The 18,980-nt window shown below is 36.2% G+C and overlaps 3 protein-coding genes across 3 annotated transcripts in view; all 3 read left to right on the top strand.

Annotated features, from left to right (window-relative positions):
• The first annotated feature begins 3,819 nt into the window (after window positions 1–3,819).
• Window positions 3,820–6,871, top strand: LOC117612106 (lysine histidine transporter-like 8). The gene is made up of 5 exons (XM_034340848.1): window positions 3,820–4,305; window positions 4,411–4,547; window positions 4,866–5,293; window positions 5,917–6,048; window positions 6,213–6,871. Exons 1-5 carry the CDS (start codon window positions 3,887–3,889, stop codon window positions 6,699–6,701), a joined length of 1,605 nt encoding a protein of 534 aa, XP_034196739.1. The 5' UTR covers window positions 3,820–3,886; the 3' UTR covers window positions 6,702–6,871.
• Window positions 6,872–13,103: 6,232 nt separating this feature from the next.
• LOC117638572 (disease resistance protein RUN1-like) overlaps window positions 13,104–18,980 on the top strand; it is a 12,830-nt gene continuing 6,953 nt past the window's right edge. Inside the window, exon 1 of the mRNA XM_034373679.1 lies at window positions 13,104–13,179. Within this exon, the coding sequence (XP_034229570.1) occupies window positions 13,104–13,179 (76 nt within the window). The remainder of the gene's footprint in view (window positions 13,180–18,980) is intronic.
• LOC117637870 lies at window positions 14,486–15,245 on the top strand. The gene is made up of 2 exons (XM_034372915.1): window positions 14,486–14,853; window positions 14,956–15,245. The coding sequence occupies exons 1-2, from the start codon at window positions 14,596–14,598 to the stop codon at window positions 15,211–15,213; spliced, it is 516 nt and encodes a 171-aa protein (XP_034228806.1). The 5' UTR covers window positions 14,486–14,595; the 3' UTR covers window positions 15,214–15,245.

Below are 18,980 nucleotides of genomic sequence, written 5' to 3'. Positions count from 1 at the left end.
GGTGATTTTTTAATGCGAGATTTTTATCATATATCGTATGATGTATGATGTCATGCTTATTTATGATATTTTTATTCTCTCCAATTTGTAATTAATTTAACCTCGAAAAAGATATAAGCTTCAAAAAGATACCAATAAGCCTCTTTGTTGTCCGATTTAAAACATCTTAATTAATTAAGAATAAACGCTTAACTAAACAAAGAGTTTTTGTAATTCCCTGAAATGGTTGTTTTCAATTTGCTTTGGAGAGATAATGAAGATGAGGGAATATGAAGGAGAATGAAGGGACATGATGATCAACTTCTACAATCACTGCGCATGCTACAGGAAGCACGCTTTCACCATTTATCACCACAAACTATTCTCACCCATGCAATCCTCTCCATGAAAACGATTGCCATAATGAAAATCTTAGTTGTGGTGGCGAAGGAATAAGTTGGGCTAGATTCATAAAATAAAAATATAGTTTTACACATCATGTAATCCGAATGTGCAACCAAACGCATTTGGCTTGGTCTTCCCCCAAGGCAACACAACATTGGCGCAACATTCCTTTTCATCTCTTCTTTGTTTTGGCTTATATGGAGAGAAGTGGTTTTGTCGGGTCTTTGGTAGGAGACTGTGGACTGAAGCTCGAGGGTCTTTAGCTACAACAAAGTTCTTAGCAGTGCGTCCTATATATTTGGAATGAAGCATTTCATTTGTGTGTTTTTGTTTTTGCCTGGTTTGCTTTCCGATTAGGGTGATTAGTCCAACTTCATTTGGGTCGTATACTACTTATCATTAACCGAGAAATTATTGTATATAATAGTAAAATCAATACGAATAATTGTACACATGTTTTTTTTTTCAGAAATCTTGTGGGTACGAGAAAATTTTTATCGATAAAAGGGGCTTACAATCTGTTGACGAAGAGTCCTAAATAATTAAACTAATGAAATTGGTTGAGGTTAGAGTAACAAGAATCTAAACCAATAGGATTTGATTAGTTGGGGTTTGTTCACCTGCCAAAGACTTTTGATTCCCTCTCCACCAAAATAATAAAAGACTTTGATTAATCCCAAATATCATAAGAACACCTTTGTAAGCCATAGGTACATAACAATGGCCGTCGTTCAAATATTTTGTCTGAGTCTTAATTATCATGTACACGACGGCCATTGATTTCTTTAATTTGCTTACTTCCTTCCTATTATTCTAATTCCGAAGAATTAGGGTCAACTGAAGACCCTTCTTTCACAACAGGTCACAGACTCAACAACATATACAGAAAAGTTGGCCTCCTTAATATTCAGAACCAAAAAAAAAAAAAAAAGATTGCCTAAATATCAAGCCTGTGACTACACGTCGTTTTCTGAAGCATTTAATTTGGCCTGCAACTAGGGCTGCCCTATTAATTTACATTGTGACCACTTGCAGTGCAATAAATAATTATGTGGGCTAGCTATACAGTCGGGTGTCGTATGATTGAGCTTATGTAGCCGGCAATATAGAACTTTCTTTCTTTCTCTAGCGTTACCTGATGCTGAAGAACAAATTAAACAAAGTTTCTTACATGTGAAAACCGAATTTGTGAAAACAAATAAATAAGAAAACCATGCGTGTTGCTCTAATCTATTGAATATTCAACACTTTGAATGTAATTTCAATTTGGAAATATTGTCCAAGATATCATCTATATTTCTAGTAAAATCGTTTGCTCAATATTTTAATTAATTAACCAGTTTTTATGTCTTGGGCATCATTTACGAAACTTCAGACTATGACACTTAGTTTGCACAAACAACATCACAGTTGCGATTGAGAGAGTATACGAGTGTTGAAGAACATAAAATCGTACATCAGAAATTTGTTCAAGTAAAATATAACATATAATAAATCGTTGCATTACTAATAGTATCGAGACCTTTTATATAAAAGTTCACACCTGTGGTATATGAGAGTGGTTAAGTTGAGGATAATATCGATATTGCTAGTAATGGGCCGCGAATCCATGCTTATGAAATATTATCAATGAGATGAGAGAATCGAACTTTCCTTATATGGATATGGAGTAAATGCTCCTCTACTAAAACTATATAATCATATATAATATGAAGATAACATACCAAGAAGAAATGACTTTTCTTCCTGAATACGATGAAATTATGAATTCTTTTTAGTACTTTAGTTACCAAAGGTATGATAGTTGTTTATGTAGAGGACCAGACTAAGACTAGTTAAAGTAGATTGTCCAACTTGGAATATTTTTTAGTGTAGCAGCCACATTGACATATGGTATTTAATACATGTGTTATAAAATGGGTGAACAATGTAAGTTGATTGATAACACAACGTGTCGATGTGTGACTGTCACTTCTCCAAATTGAAATCTAAAAAGACTTCTCTTTGGATAATTAATTTCCTTTCTTAATTGCATTCCTTGATTAGGTCGACTAATAAGACTCCAAATCCAAATCTAAATGTACTGGTTCCATACTCTTATATATGCACGTGATACTTTAGCTCAATAAATAAATAAATAAAGCGGTAAAAAATCTTGTCAGAGAAAAATGAGAGTTGACACAATCTTGATCTTAACATTTGGATGTACTTAACAATATTACTATGGGTTTTCACTGAGACATGCATTGACAAATTGCAAGAAAGAGAAAGAAAAGTGTGTTTAGCACTAATTAGATTATTAAAGAGGTGGTTAAGGCCGCTTCATCAACTCTGGAACTGGGAGGAGGTTGATGAGCAGACTGTTTTAGTACATTCTTAGGAAAATGATATGTGCGTTAGTCTGATTTACGTTGGCTAGAAAACCTAATCAAGGTGATGTGAATATTCAACTAATTTTCTTAGGTAATAACTTTAGTATCTATACGTGCAAAAAAAAAAAAAAAAAAATTACATGTAAGAAACTAAAAATAGCGCCAAGAAACCTCGGTATTAATATTTACGTTCTAATAATTACTTTGCGGCTTTCTTATAAACACATTTTCAGAGTGTCAATAACAGTTCTCTAGATTAACTATTTGTGGATCATAGCTATACACATAGGACACAGAATAACGTGACAATGGGCCGAACTATTGTTAAGTTTCTTAATTATGTTATAGATTCCTTAAATTTTTCCTAATTTTATATGCCCATTTCCCCTTATTATAAAAAAGGTCCCTAATTTTATACCAAATCTTCAATCATCGTTTCTTTCTACATTTTCATGCATCACATGTATTAATTCTTTTTCCAATTTGTCTCATACGTGCTTCTCCATGTTGCTTAAATTAATCATGTAAGCTAGGAACATTATTGTTGGTTAGCAAAGTGGATGATAACAACTCAAAGCAAGCAGCTATATACCATATGGCTTACATTAGCTAGGGACCCAGAGAGATTAATGCCTTGGTTTTCCAAGTCAATTAACCAAACGAATGAAACATGGACTTGGTCCAAAGTCAAGAGAATAACAAAAGGGATAAGGGCAAACTTAATAATATGATAATAAAGTCCAGCAGCTTTAACGTTGATCCAATCTTAAAAACAGCATGTCATGACCCAACAACAGTGAAATGTACCTAATTATATAATTGATAAACTATGGCCGCCAACATGTAGTTTGAATAATAAGGTTGCTCCACCATATGAACACTTCTGTCCTATCTGTTTTCCAATGGATGAGCAATGATTAATACCCAAATATAAATTAGTATCAGGTCAAAAAACTTGTACTGAATTCTATGATAAATTAGTGCCAGAATTTATCTAATGAGTCATTGCATAGAGGTCTATAAATAGACTATATAGTACTAATTAATGTGAGTGGTTAGTGGTTATACTTCTTGTGAGAAATTAAGGGAGGAGGAGCTAGAAGAGCTAGCTGGTGGTAAGAAATAACAAAATGTCTGAAGTAATTGAAGAGATAGCCCCCGCCCCAATAACACCGCGCCCGGCGGCCACCATAGAAGATCCTCCGACGTCTATGTCACGGGCCGCGTCTGTGGCTCGGGTGCCACCTCTCCAGATCCCGGCTCCAACCACAGCTGTCAATGGTGATGGTGGTGGTGGTGGTGGTGACCAGATAACACTAAAAACCCCAAAAGCTTTGACCCCAAAATCTCGTACCCCACGGTTCATGACTCCAATAGGGAGCCCTGTTAGGAGGGCTCTCAAACTCACAAGGCTTGACCCTCAAGATGCTTGGCTTCCAATCACTGAGTCTAGAAATGGCAACGCTTACTATGCTGCCTTCCATACTCTTTGTTCTGGTATTGGAATTCAAGCCCTTATTCTTCCTGTTGCCTTCATCACACTTGGGTGGTAAGTCACCATTAATATGTTAATAATTTAAAAAATCTTTTTAAGTTATTTTTCAGTATCTTTAATTATATGGTGCTTTTTGTTAATTCGTTTTGATTACTGCAGGACATGGGGTATTATATGCATGACTTTGGCATTCATATGGCAACTTTACACTTTATACTTGCTGGTCCAGCTTCATGAATCTGCTGAAACAGGCCTACGATATTGCAGATACATTCAACTTTGCAATGCAAGTTTTGGTAAGACTTACCATTTTTCATATGTTTAAGCTAAAATACCCGAAAGCCCTGTTTGGAAGTGATTATGCAAAAACGCTTTTACTTACCTGGCAGTGGTTTTTCAAAAAGTTTCCAAACTAGAAATTCTTCTCCAGAAAGTGCTTGTGTAACTTCCAAAAACACTTTTTGTCTATTCATGTCAAACGCATCTCAAAAGGTTTTTAATATTTTCCGAAACACTCCCAAACATGCATTTAACTAAAAAAAAATGGATGAAATAGGAGACAATTTGGAAGCAATTTCTACTAAACCAAGCAATCTTTTCTTTAATTTGCTTAGGTGAGAAGCTAGCACAGTTCTTAGCCTTGTTCCCAATCCTGTACCTGTCGGGCGGCACGTGTGTAGCTCTGATCGTCCTTGGAGGGTCAACAGCAAAGATGTTCTTCCAAATTGTGTGTGGACCAACATGCACTGTAAAGTCCCTAACACCAGCAGAGTGGTACTTGGTGTTTACAGTCGTTGCTTCGATTCTTTCTCAGCTGCCCAACTTGAACTCCATTGCTGGAGTGTCTCTTGTTGGTGCCATTTCTGCTATTGGGTACTCCACATTGATCTGGGTTGTGTCTCTGGACAAGGGCAAGCTTCCCAATGTGTCTTATGACCCCGTGAAAGCCGACAAACAATACATCCATTTTTTTGATGTTCTTAATGCCCTTGGAATGATTGCCTTTGCATTCAGAGGCCACAATCTTATACTTGAGATCCAGGTATGTTCATTAATCTCACAATTTCAATTGTATAGTTGTTCAATTAATTAACAACCCTTTCTCTTCCTTAATAACAGAAAATTATTTTAGAATCCCGACTCTTTGTTTTTTTAAATGAGAAACAGGATTTGTCGATGATAATTTGGTCTAGTGGCACATGGTTCCGAGTTCAAATTGAATAAAAGTTATATATAAAAAATTTGAGAGAGTGAAGACAAAATATTGAAGTTCATAGCATCTTATTCCCTTGATTCTATTTATTAGAAAATTAGCATATATTGGCCTTAATGTCAAACAAGTGGATATTTTTAAATTCTTTTCATCCAAATCTTGTTATTTAGTGTACCCATGTGAACGAATTATTTTAAAGTAAGGTCTTCGTCTGCATGACAGATGAAACTTCAACTTGTGTTGAATATAGTTTTTAAGCAAATCAAATCGAGTGCGCCAAATTATTAAAAAATAAAAATAAAATAGTTGTCTTTACTGATGATCATATATGATATGTTGACTTTAACCAAATGATGTTGAAGCTGCAACTACAATAGAAAGCAACTTCAATACAAAGCTTTCTGACTAATTTTGTATATTTTCCACTAATTGAGGTTTTCCCTTAATTACAGGCCACAATGCCGTCCAGTGAAAAACATCCATCACGCGTGCCTATGTGGAGGGGTGTCCAAATTTCCTACACACTCATAGCATTGTGCATTTTCCCCCTTGCAATTGTAGGCTATTGGGCATACGGTCAAAAGGTATACCATATCTTAAACCAATTTTATATTGTCAGATTATTAATTCAGATTATTTTTAAATGTTTGAACGTGGTCCGAATTAGCATTCTGATAATATAATATTTTAGATATTTAATAAAAGAACATTTAATTGTGAAAACATTAATATGTTTTCTCATTCGTAGATACCGGCACAAGGAGGCATGTTTGCGGCCTTGTTCGGCTTCCATGCCCGCGACACGTCCCAATTCATCTTAGGGCTAGCAAGTTTGTTTGTCATAATCAATGCATTGAGCTCCTTCCAAATCTATGGCATGCCGATGTTCGACGAGATGGAATCACATTACACCAGGAGGTTCAAGAAGCCAGCTCCATGGTGGCTGAGGGCCATTGTGAGATGCATGTTTACTTATGGATGCTACTTCATGGCTGTGGCCATCCCCTTCCTGGGAAGCGTGGCTGGTTTGCTAGGAGGGATTTCATTGCCTGTGACATTGGCCTATCCGTGTTTCATGTGGATCAAGATGAAGAAGCCTAAGAAGTACGGCATAAGTTGGGGGGTTAACTGGGTGCTTGGGGTTGTGGGGATGATTTTAAGTGTTATGTTGATTGCGGCTGGTCTTTATGTTGTGATTGATACTGGTATTAAGGTGAGCTTCTTCAAGCCTCAGTGATTGAAAATCAATGTCAAATAGATGATATATTTGTTGCGTCCAGAATTGTAAACTCTAGCTTTCTGCCCTAGCTATAGCCATATGTAGTTTTGTTTTGGTTTTTTGATGTTTAAAGAAAGTGATTGATATTTGTAGTGAAATGTTTCCACATAGTCAAGGAGAATGCACAACATCTATGTCTCAAAAATCTAATTGCAGCTTCTTAATCCTCCCAACAATTTGGTATGTGAAATAATTGGGCAATCTCCACATTATCCACTTCATTCTCCTCCTGGGCCTACATAAGGTTATAAAAACCGAAAAAGGAATGAACATTGGATTTTCTTAAGAGAGAGCCCAAGGCCTAGCAGGCAAAACAAACAAGAATAGCCAGGGACAAAGCTCAATAGATGAAAAGGTTATTGACTAGAATACGATTACGTGGTATAACAAATCCGCCTTAGAGCTAAAACTGTATATTTAACCATTAATAGCAATAACATTTCTCAATGGTAGCTCGCGTGGGAAACTAACTATATGCTTGTCACTAGCATTTGCATGGCAGCTCTACACCATATGGCTACTCGTACGACTAGGAATCTGATGACTCTAGGGCTCCTTAAAGCAAAGAAAACTTAAGAGTTTCTGTTCGCATGATTTTATCTCTACACGAATATCATAAATTGAAAGGCACAACATTTGCTAGGTTATAGTATTTTACATCTTAAGAGGGGTATAATTCTCATAATAGGCTTTGTTATTTCATTATAAAGATCAAATTGTAAGTGCGTAAATTAAAAAGCCCACTAAGCTAATTGACAAATAATGGGTGTGATCCATTTACTGGTACAGAGTCTTATTGTGGCCCAATTTCCCAACTTATAACAACAAGATTTTTTTGGTTTGACAATTACTACAACAACATGATGATCTTGTTGCTTTAGGTGGAAGGTAAGATTAATTTATAATTTTTTCGACTTTCGTTTGTAGAAACAAAAAATAATTCAATGATTTGAGAGTAACAGATGCAAAGGAAACATGTTTTCAGAGGAGCAGATGCGAGGGAGCAGTAAGAGCTTAAGTGCAACGTGAGTGCGAGAGAAGTGAGAGAGTTCACAAGTGCATCAAATTATTGAGCAAAGGGTGTGAGAGAAACAGGTTGTGATGAGGGGTGTTCTAAAGGGGTTTAATTGGTAAATCAAACTTGTAATCTATCTTCATTAGTGAAATTTCTTAGGATAATCACCAAAGAGGATGACAATTTTGTAAATAATGGAAGTGACAGAATTACTTTAATATGACATGGTCGTTACATTTAATACATACGTCTAGTTTTTTATTTTTTTATTTTTATAAATTTAATTTTTTATCCAAGTGATATTTTAATAAAATCTAATCTAAATACTTGGAGAGGGATTTGAATTCTGGAGATGAGTAATGAGCGAAGAACTCATCAGTTTTAGCCAATTAAACTAAACCCATGTCTGTCAATGCGTCCAATTTTTAAACTTTCCTGTTATCTGTATACGTTGATGATTTTGTGTGCATATATAGTCAAGTCTGAACTAGTACAATTGTGTTGCCTATGGGGTCAAAAGAAGATGGTCATTGCTCACATCTCATTTTTTAAATAAAAAAAATAGGATGCATTTTTATTTTATTATCCTCAGTTTCTGATGTGGCTGATGAGTTGGCTATGCCACATAATTAAATGACCTTTTGTTTTATTTATTTTTTTTCTCTTCACTTTACAGAAACCTAAGCGGTGTAGGAAAAATTAAAGCTCATTTAATATGGTACAAATTAAAAAATAAAAAATTATAGCTAACTCATCAGCCACATCAGTTGGTACACAAATATGGTACAACTAGATGGTCTCCCTAGCATTACCCATTTATTTATTACTACTATATATTCAGAAAAGTATGAAATATGTCTGTTGTATGGCAAAGATGCTGACTATGTGGACACAAAGTTTTGATTTTGTGGGATAAAGTAGAGGGCTTTGTAGATCAAGCTGATTTTTTATTTATTTATTTTTTTTATAATTATTATTTTTGTTTAGTTTGGTTTGGGCACTCTCCAAACTGGTAAGCAATGTAAATTATGTAAATTTGGTTTGAGCAGTTTTTCGACCACCCATATCTCAAAAATTTAGACAGCGCATCTCATTCCGATTGTTCCACTTAGATCATTGCAAATTTAAATAAATAAAGGTGGTAAGTCGAAACTTCTTTCCTCAATTAACATAGAAATAAATTACCAAAACTAAAATAAGCACTTTGTCCACAACCTGGACCAACCTTAGTTGTCTTAGAGAATAGGCAGTGTATTTTTTATTTTGTTCGGATTCGAGTTTTATTAAATAGAAAGTCAAAGTAAGATTACATTAAAATGAATTCAAATAATTAAGTTAACACAAAATGTAATATAAACAAACATAGAACTCACTACATATAAAAGATAAAACTAACAAAATGCGCATAAAGCACACATAACGGCATTAAGAGCCACATAATGGCAAAAAGCCCACAAAACACAACACAACATTAGGAAACCCTAACACCAATAACAGTTATGTGCCGCACAGTTCAATAGCCACAAGCTGCGCCACCAAAGCAAGCCGACAACTGTTGAACCCAAATAATAATAATAATAATAATAATAATAATAAAGCCAACAAGGCTTGGGGAACATGGCGGATGCATAGCCATGCTGAAGAAATATGACAGAGGCAATCAAGGCTCCTCTCTTGAGGTCCTCCGTTTTTGGGTGGCAACCCTTTAATCAATCAAATAGATGGCAATCCTTGGCAACCCCTGAATCAAAATTTCTTGGATGTTCAAATATGGGTTTTCACCCTCAACACAAATATGGGTTTTCACCCTCAAAACAAGTTTGGGTTTTGCACCCTAGAAACAAAGCTTGGGTATTTCACCCTGAAAACAAATAAGGGTTTTCACCCTCAAAACAAAGTGTGCATTTTTGCTCACCACTTTAACCCTTAGGTGTACCCTCACAACTCCTCTCAAAAGTTGACACATGTCCATGGATTTAACTATTGTTAATTTTTTATTTTTTATTTATTTGATAACATTATTATGAGAGAGAAACAGTACTTCAATAAGATTTTTCCTGATTTACCCTTATTCTAACCTAGCAAACTTTCCACTTTTCTAAATTAATTAACAACAACCCAAATAAATAATTGGCACTTTCCACTTTTCGATGAGATGAAATTCAAATCTCTCAAATACAAATTCTCAATTAGTGGGCCACACTTACCCATTAATTTCCAATTTTTCTCATGGGTCATCTACCCATGAAAATTCCAATGGGATTAAATTCAAATCTCTTAAACACAAATTCTTAATTAGTGGGCACACTTACCCATTAATTTCCAATTTTTCTCATAGGTCATCTACCTATGAAAATCTCCAAATTATCCCAAAGACACAAATTCTTAATTAGTGGGCCACACTTACTCATTAATTCCCAAATCAATTTGGAACTACGTCGGTTTGATCCCGTCAAGGCTACGTAGGCAGTCTAGCATCCCACTAGACGCAACCGCAATCAAATTTGAATCCTTGGTTTATTCTAACCAAATTGGCCATAAACTTTTCCAAGTGCAAATGTCAATTTTAGAAAATTAGTGGCTTAATTGAAATTTCTCACTATTTTTCTTGGGCATTGACAATAGGAAAAATGGTACAAAACCATCCAACTTTTTCCATTGGTCATCTACCCATGCAAATTTCAATGAGATGAAATTCAAATCTCTCAAATACAAATTCTCAATTAGTGAGCCACACTTACCCATTAATTTCCAAATCATTTTGGAACTACGCTGGTTTGATCCCATCAAGGGTACGTAGGCAGTCTAGAATCTCAATAGACGCAACCGCAACCAAATTCCCATCAATTACCTTTACACAAATCAATTCCGAACTACGTTGGTTTGGTTCCTTTGAAAGGGTACATAGGCAATTTAGAGATTCAATCTAGATGCAACCATCCCAAACACATTTCCATATCGAATCTTTGGTTTATTCAGCTAAATTTACTCAAACACTCCTCAATCAAACTCATTCAAATTCCTCCCTTTGCAATGAGTCATCTATTCATTGCGAATCTTTGAACTACGAGTGGCTTGATTCCCGCGAGGGATATGTAGGCATCATGAGGGTGGACTTGGGAATAGCCGCAAAACTACACACACGTTATGTTTCTTTATGATGGAATCAAAGGGTTTTCCTTTGTAGCAAGGGATTGTAATTAAGAGACTTGCGTTTCGAATGGGTCGAACCTAAAATAATAAAACCCTATTAATTAATTAGTGGTGATAAAATTATGTTGGAAAATTCATATTTTCCTTCAACAACAACCACCAAAGAGAAACCAACAACCAACAGAAAATGGTGATGAACATGCACCCAAGCTACACCAATAGCCCAGTGTATTTAGCTAACCAAAAAAAAATTTCAATAGACCTTACAAAAGCCCAATACACAATGCATCGGCCTTTCAAACAAAGAATAAAATAATAAAATTCAAAGAATTCAGAAGCAAAAGTTTGTGCTGCCACTCCCATTATCCCATATGCCCTTTTCTTTCTTTCGGTATGTGAATGACTTCTCTTTTTCCATCTCTGATTATTCCCTGCGTCTTGTCAGTGCTTTTCTTAGTCAAGATCAAGAAAAGTTGTGGATGGCTTGAAAGTTTGAATGCTTCGACAATTCCTCTCTGCTTCTACTTTTTCCTTTTTTCCTTTTCGTAATTTCCAATGTTTTTCCGTTCTGCTTTTAGTACAATTGCTAAAATATAATATAGCTATGAGCTCTACCACTGTTTTCTAGATCTCATCTCATCCTTGAATTGATCCTCAGGTGCAAAGTTTTCTAAATTTCTTAATATTTGCTGATAAGGCGATTAATATCTCGGCAGCTTCTTTCTTGATCTGGAGGATACTGTCTCTAACTTTTTAGCGCGTTTTCTCTCATGAACATACTCTATTTGTTTAACTCATTAAAAAGGAAACTCAATAAAAGACCAATGATTATTTTTAAAAATTAGTTTAATAAGTTAACGTAGTTACATAGGTTAACCTAGCAGCATACACCTAAACCTAGCGGCATATAAGAATCATGCTCTACTTGAAAAAAAAAAAAAAAAAAAAAAACAAGCAGTTTATTAAATATCTACGGAGGAAGAACAAGAAGGTAAAATCCACAAGACTATTACTTATATTTTCTATTGAAAAAGATATGGTTGAAAAAGTGGATTATGTAAAATTAATTGATATTTTGGCATCGAAAAATGCAAAATGAGTGATATTTAAGTGATGTTTTGATGCATTTTATAAAGTTGTTATGTGAATTACATTTTGTTTGTTTATTTTTATGTTACAATTGTGACTTTAAGTTCATATGATTTTTTTTTTCCACTATTAAAAATAAAATTACATAAACATACAGAGAGTAGACTAGTATCTCCAAAACCTTAGTACCGCTGCTGTGTTAAGCCCAATGTTAGAGACGACGGACTTGGTTGAGAGAGAGAAGTTCTTCCATGGGGCAGCCTGGCAGGTCCACCTCACTGTAAATTTATGGCCTCTCTGTTTCCCATTTTCAATTGGTTCTGTGTATTGCATTTTATGAATATGTCTTACCAAAGTGATCGATGGTTTTGTTGATTATTGGGTGATGATGCCCTAATGCAGTTAAGCCCTTGGTTGATTATTTAGTACCAAAACGTACCATTTCGATCTCTTGGACTACAGAAATTTAAGATATTGTGATCACCTATCGTTAAATATTAATTCAATGATTCAAAAAAAGTTTCTTAAAAAAAGTGCAAGAGTGAGTGAACTGTTGAATTTATATCGAAGGGGAAATCAAAACTGACAAAACATAAATGATAAACACAAAAGTTACTCAACTCATTAAAAAAACGAAAAGAAAATACAAAAGTTACTCAACTCATTAAAAATATATATATATATATATATATATTGAAGAAAAAAACCGTAAATCACGCTGCCACTTTCAACAAAAATCCACTGAAATCTACAGATGTACGTAAAGCGTGTAAAGAGAGGGCCATTGCTCTTTGAAATATTTCACTCCCGTTTTCCGTCTCTGATTATTTTTCTACGAAACCCCTGCTTTTTATTTTTCCGTCAAGTCAAGTTAAGTCAGCGTTGTACAATTTCTGCATGTCAAGTCATGTCAAGTCAGCTTTTTACAATTTCTAAAAAACCCTTGCTTTCTATCTTTCTTTCTAAACAACAAATCAATATCTACATCCAATTTGGAGATTTTATTTTTAATCCCTCATTTCTCATTCTGAATATTTACATCCTATTTGGAGCTAGCCCGGATACGTGTTTTGACTTGTAAGTTGCAGGTTTTGGATAAGGATATGAATTCTTCTTCTTCTTCTGTTCCTTTTTCTGCTCCTCTTCAAGAAAAGTACGATGTGTTTCTTAGTTTCAGAGGTGAAGACACACGCGATACTTTTACCAGCCATCTTCACAAGGATTTACTTCGGAAGAACATTGACACCTACATAGATCGCAGGCTCGAGAGAGGAGATGAAATTGCTCCTGCCCTTCTAAAAGCAATCGAGAGATCGAAAATTGCACTAGTCATTTTCTCAGAAGACTATGCTTCTTCCACATGGTGTTTGAAAGAACTTGTGCATATACTTGGATCCAAGAAAAGCCATGGACAGATTGTTATACCCATTTTTTATCGCATAGATCCATCACATGTACGAAAACAGCAGGGAACTTATGCACTTGAAGATCGTCCACTTAAGCGCAGGGATGAGGTGGCCAACTGGAGGGCTGCCTTGGAGGAAGCAGCCAATATGTCTGGGTTTCATTATTCAAGCAAAACAGGGTATACTAAATCTCTAGCTTGTATCAGTTTCTACGTGTTATCATTTGATACATACATACTATTGTTTGTCTTTCATAATGATATTTGCCAAATTGCCAGGAGGACGGAAGCCGATTTTGTTGAGGAAGTTGCCCAAGATGTTTTGACCAAATTGAATCGCGAATCGTCAAATGATTTAAAGGGCCTGTTTGGAATTCAAAGGAAAATTGAGAAAATTGAGTCGTTATTATGCTTGGATTCACCAGGTGTTTGCTGTGTAGGTATTTGGGGCATGGGTGGTATTGGCAAGACCACCCTTGCTGATGCTGTATTTCACAGGCACTCCTCTAAATTTGAAGTTTGTTGTTTTCTTGCAAATGTCAGGGAGAACTCAGAACAAACGAATGGACTACATCAGTTGCGAAATAAACTTGTTGGTGAGATATTAAAGGAAAAAGATGTAAATATCGACACTATACCACCTCATATTCAAGTTAGGCTCGGGCGTCCTATAAGGCGCTCATTGTTCTTGATGATGTGAATGCTCGAAAACAACTAGAATATCTTGTTGGTGATCATGATCGGTTTTGCCAAGGAAGTCGAATCATTATAACTGCTAGAGATAAAGGCCTACTTGAGCAAAAAGTTGACCCTGCGAAGATATTCAGCGTTGAGGGATTAGGTCCCGAAGAAGCTCTTGAGCTCTTTCAGTCGCATGCTTTTGGAAATAAGTCTCCAACAGCAGATTACACTGAGTTGTCAAGAGAGGTGGTGGATTATATTAAGGGCATTCCATTAGCTCTTAAAGTTATGGGGTCTTCATTCCATCGTTGCAAGAGCAAACAAGAGTGGGAAGTTCAATGGAAAAAAGTTAAACGAGTTCCAATTGGAGAAATCCAGAAAGAGTTCCAATCGGAGAAATCCAGAAAGTGTTGAGAGTAAGTTACGATGGATTAGATGACAATGAGAAGGAGATATTTCTTGATATAGCATGTTTTTGTAAAGGCTATTTGAGGAAAAGTGTAGAAAAAATGTTAGATAGTTGTTATTTCTTTTTGGAAGCGGGAATCAATGATCTTATTGATAGGTCTCTCATATCAATTTCACAAGATATGAGGTTTAAAAAATTGAGAGAGGCATCCTCAGGAGGACGGATAGTAGAGATGCAGTCAGTCGAATGGACAGAGATGCATGATTTGGTGCAGGAAATGGGTAGGGCAATTGCTCGAAAACAAGGCAGTAGGTTGTTCAATGCAAATGACGTCTATCAAGCGTTGACAAATAACCAGGTACGTAGTAATATTCACATTTACAATAAACAAGTCAGATTATTCCTACAAATGTAATTTTGTATATTATATTAACATTTATATTTTGCTCTTGATTGTCAGAAAGATGGAGATGTTCAAGCCATATACCTCGACTTGTTTGAGATTGAAAGGCTACACTTGGAGCATGTAAACTTCAGGCCATCTCCATCGCTTCAGGCTGGCCCAGGCAAAAGGCAGGAGCAAGCCCGAGTCCACCTCCAGCGCGACCAACCCAGCCCGGGCAAGCTGCGGGTCCCACGAGCCCGGGCTGGCCCAAGGGCAAATTTCGACTGGGCTCGAGCCCGAGTTGGTGCTGACGTGGTGTTGAGGTCGTCGTGACGTCAGCGCCAACGGTTACATGCCATGTGTCGGCTACGGATGGCTCGGATTGAATTTTTTTCAGAAATCCTACGGTTCTCATTTTTTTGGCCAAAAAAATTTAAAAAAAATCAGAAAAAATTCGAAAAAATTCTGAATTTTTTTTTAAAAAATACCAAAAATGTATGTATTTTTTCCCTATAAATACCTAACCATTTTATCTACTTTCAACACCAAATCTTCATACAATTTCTTCTCCATACAATATTTTCTTCTCTCCACTCACATAATTCATTTTCCACACCAAATCTCCATACAAACTCATCTCCTTCCAATATTTTTTACTCTCTACTCATATTTTCCACTTTCCACACCAATTCCATATAAACTCTTCTCCTTCCAATATTTTTTACTATCCACTCACATTTTTGTACTACTTTCCATTTGTAGAAAATAAACAAATGGCATCTTCTGTTGAAATCGGAGGCTCGTGGTCAACCCAGGAAGATATTGCATTGTGCGAGTCTTGGGTGAACGTTAGTCATGACCCTATCACGGGCAATGAGATGAAGTTCCATCATATGTGGAGCAAAATTCATGGAGAATTTTGTCAAAGATCGGGTTCCATTCGGACCGAAATGGCTTTGTCTAGTAGATGGAAAATTCTAAACAAAGAGTTAGGGAAATGGAGAAATGCATTGACAAAAGCAAAGGAGAACATTCGGAGCGGTGCGAATCTTTCCGATGAGGTAAAATATTTTTAATTGCCATTTTAATCAATTTAATGTAACTTTTTTTTTTATTGCATATTCTATTTATTTTTTGTTGCACAATGTTTATTTTATTTTTGCATTTCCTAATTGGCTTTATTTATTTACATAATCAATTTTATTCTTGCATTTCAAAATAGTTTATAATTTCATGCATAATCTTTATTTTTGTTTTTGCATTTTCAATATTTCTATATTTATTTACATAATCAATTTTATTCTTGCATTTCACAATAGTTTATAATTTCTTGCATTGTATATTTTTTTTAATGCACTTCCAATTATTTATTTTGAATAGATCATACAAGCACAAATGTGGTTCGGTGCCACGGGGCAAGGGAAAAAAAGTTTTGTGCATTTCCAATGTTGGGAAATTGTCAAAGATTGTTCCAGATTCAAAATTATTCCTACCGCACCCCCGGTTGTGTTGCATGAGACGCCGCTCCACGAATCGCCATCAACCGATTCGCCATTAGACTCCCCAATGGAAACGAAGTCACCACTCCCACGTCCGCCGAGACCTATTGGGAGAAAGGCGGCAAAGGCCAAGAGAGGGGCCACTTCAAACATTGATTGTGTTCAAATATTCGAGCAAATAGCTAAGAACAACTCTCTAAGATTGGAGAGAGACTTGAGGAGAGATGAAGCGGACAAGGCACGATTGGAAGCCTTTGCAATTGAAAAGCAACATGCAAAAGAAAAAGACGACGATGAAAGAGAGATGAAAATCATGGCCATGGATACGAGCCATATGTCTCCTGAAACAAAGGCCTATTGGAAGCATAAACGAAGGGATGTGATGAGAAGAAAACTTTTCCATGACGACGGTCCTAGCAATACGGATTGGCTAAATGATGAAAACCATTAGATTGTATTGTTGTATTTTTTTAATAATTGTTGTATTTTTTTTTAAATTGTTGTATTATCCTTTAATTTGTTGTATTGTTCCTTTTTTATTCAATCTACTTTCCATCTATAATTGGACTACTTATTAAAAACATTTGAGCATTCCTCACAAAGATTAATTAAAAACAACCCTTCATTTATTGCAAACAACACACAAAACAAACCATACATAAAAACATAATAATAAAAAAGACCTCGCAATTATTCCACAAAACACAACACACAAAAACAAAGCATAATTAAAAACAAAGCATAATTCCAAACAAAGCACGAATCTAGCCTTCATCCATTGTGATTGCCTTTCATCTGTCACAAGTGCTCGATCAAGTCAACTTGACGTCTTTCGTGAACATATGAAGATTGCATTTCTTGATAACGATCAATCATGGGGTTGTTGAATCGACCATCGTGAAGTAACGGTTCGGGCTCCAATGGTAGTCCATTTGGTCCTATCGGCCTTTCATATATTCTTGTCAACGCCGTGTTCATAGGATCGGGTTCAAACACCTCTGGAGCATCGTAATCATACTCATCCTCCACAATCATGTTGTGGAGGATGATGCAAGTCATCATAATACTCCTCAGCACCTCCTCGTCTAGCATCCGAGCAGCACCCCTGATAATTGCCCAACGAGCTTGCAAGATACCGAAACACCTTTCCACGTCTTTCCTGTAACCTTCTTGAAATGAAGCAAAGCTTCTTTCCTTCTCGGATTGGGGATTCGAAATTGTTTTCACGAATGTCGTCCACCTAGGATAAATTCCGTCGGCAAGGTAGTATGCACCAGAGTATACGGTATTGTTGATTTGGTATGTGACCTGAGGGGAATGACCTTGCAATACCTCGTCGAACACCGGGGATTGACCAAGGACATTGAGGTCATTCTGAGATCCGGCAACCCCAAAAAAGGCATGCCAAACCCAAGTGTCGAATGAAGCTACGGCCTCCAAAATGATACTTTTTTGGCCCTTCCGATTCCCATAGTCTCCTTGCCACGCAGTAGGACAATTCTTCCACTGCCAATGCATGCAATCGATGCTTCCGATCATTCCTGGGAAACCTCGAGCCTCTCCTTTTTGTAGAAGCCTTTGCAGGTCCCTCGGAGTGGGTTTGCGAAGGTACTCCCTCGTGTACAAATTTTCCACTACATCACAGAATCTCACCAAGCACTCTAGGATAGTAGATTTTCCCATCCTTGCAATCTCATCCACCTCCTCTGCAGATGCCCCATAAGCAAGCATCCGCAAAGCAGCTGTAAGTTTTTGCTCCGGGATAAGACCCAAAACTCCAACAGCATCATGCTTTTGAATGAAGTATGTGTCGTAATTACAAATATCATGCATGATTTTTTTGGAACAAATGTGGCTGCATTCTATATCTCTCTCGAAACTTATGAGCAGGATATAACGAATTTGGGATAAAGTAATCCTCCAAGAGATTCTTACCCCGAGACTCTCTGCGTCTGTCCACATTCGGGGCACGACGACGATGGTGTTGGCTTGATTGATTCATCATACACACCGCCGCTTCTTCAAGCATTTCTTCCTCTTCTTCATCGGCGTCCCGATCTTCTTCCTCACGTCTACGCCGGATTTCTTCCCATTCTTTCTGTTGCCTCTCCAACACCCTCATGAAGTTTGACATTGAGAGTATAATGGGAAATTGTAAAATCTGAGAAATGAAGGAATATATCAGAGATGGTGTGAGAGGAGTGGTGTTGATGGTGTAGTTATATAGAGGGATTCAGAAGATAGAGATGACACGTGGCACAATTTTAGAGGGTGAAAATCTTATCTCAAATCTGAGATCACTATTTGTAAAAAAATATCTGAAAATCTTATCAGACATGGGACACGTGGCACAATTTTAGAGGGTGAAAATCTTATCTGAAATATGAGATTATAATTTTTAAAAAATATCTGAAAATCTTATCTGACATGGGACACGTGGCACAATTTTAGAGGGTGAAAATTTTATCGAAAATCTGAGATTATAATTTTTATTAATGAATATCCGAAAATTTTATCTGGAATAAGACACGTGGCAACCAAGATTCACATCCGAAAATCTTATCCGAAAATTTAATTACAAAAGATTATCAAAATTAATGA

Source organism: Prunus dulcis, chromosome 8, assembly GCF_902201215.1.
Source record: "Prunus dulcis chromosome 8, ALMONDv2, whole genome shotgun sequence".
Classification (NCBI taxonomy): Eukaryota; Viridiplantae; Streptophyta; class Magnoliopsida; order Rosales; family Rosaceae; genus Prunus; species Prunus dulcis.
Note: the sequence above shows the minus strand (reverse complement) of the source record. Positions and strands in the feature narration are given on the sequence as shown.

Coding starts and splice junctions, on each gene's coding strand:
- LOC117612106 (XM_034340848.1), top strand. CDS start 3,887: ATGTCTGAAGTAATTGAAGAGATAGCCCCCGCCCCAATAACACCGCGC. Junction 4,306..4,410: donor GCCTTCATCACACTTGGGTG/GTAAGTCACCAT, acceptor TGATTACTGCAG/GACATGGGGTATTATATGCA. Junction 6,049..6,212: donor ATTGGGCATACGGTCAAAAG/GTATACCATATC, acceptor TCTCATTCGTAG/ATACCGGCACAAGGAGGCAT.
- LOC117637870 (XM_034372915.1), top strand. CDS start 14,596: ATGTTAGATAGTTGTTATTTCTTTTTGGAAGCGGGAATCAATGATCTT. Junction 14,854..14,955: donor AAGCGTTGACAAATAACCAG/GTACGTAGTAAT, acceptor CTTGATTGTCAG/AAAGATGGAGATGTTCAAGC.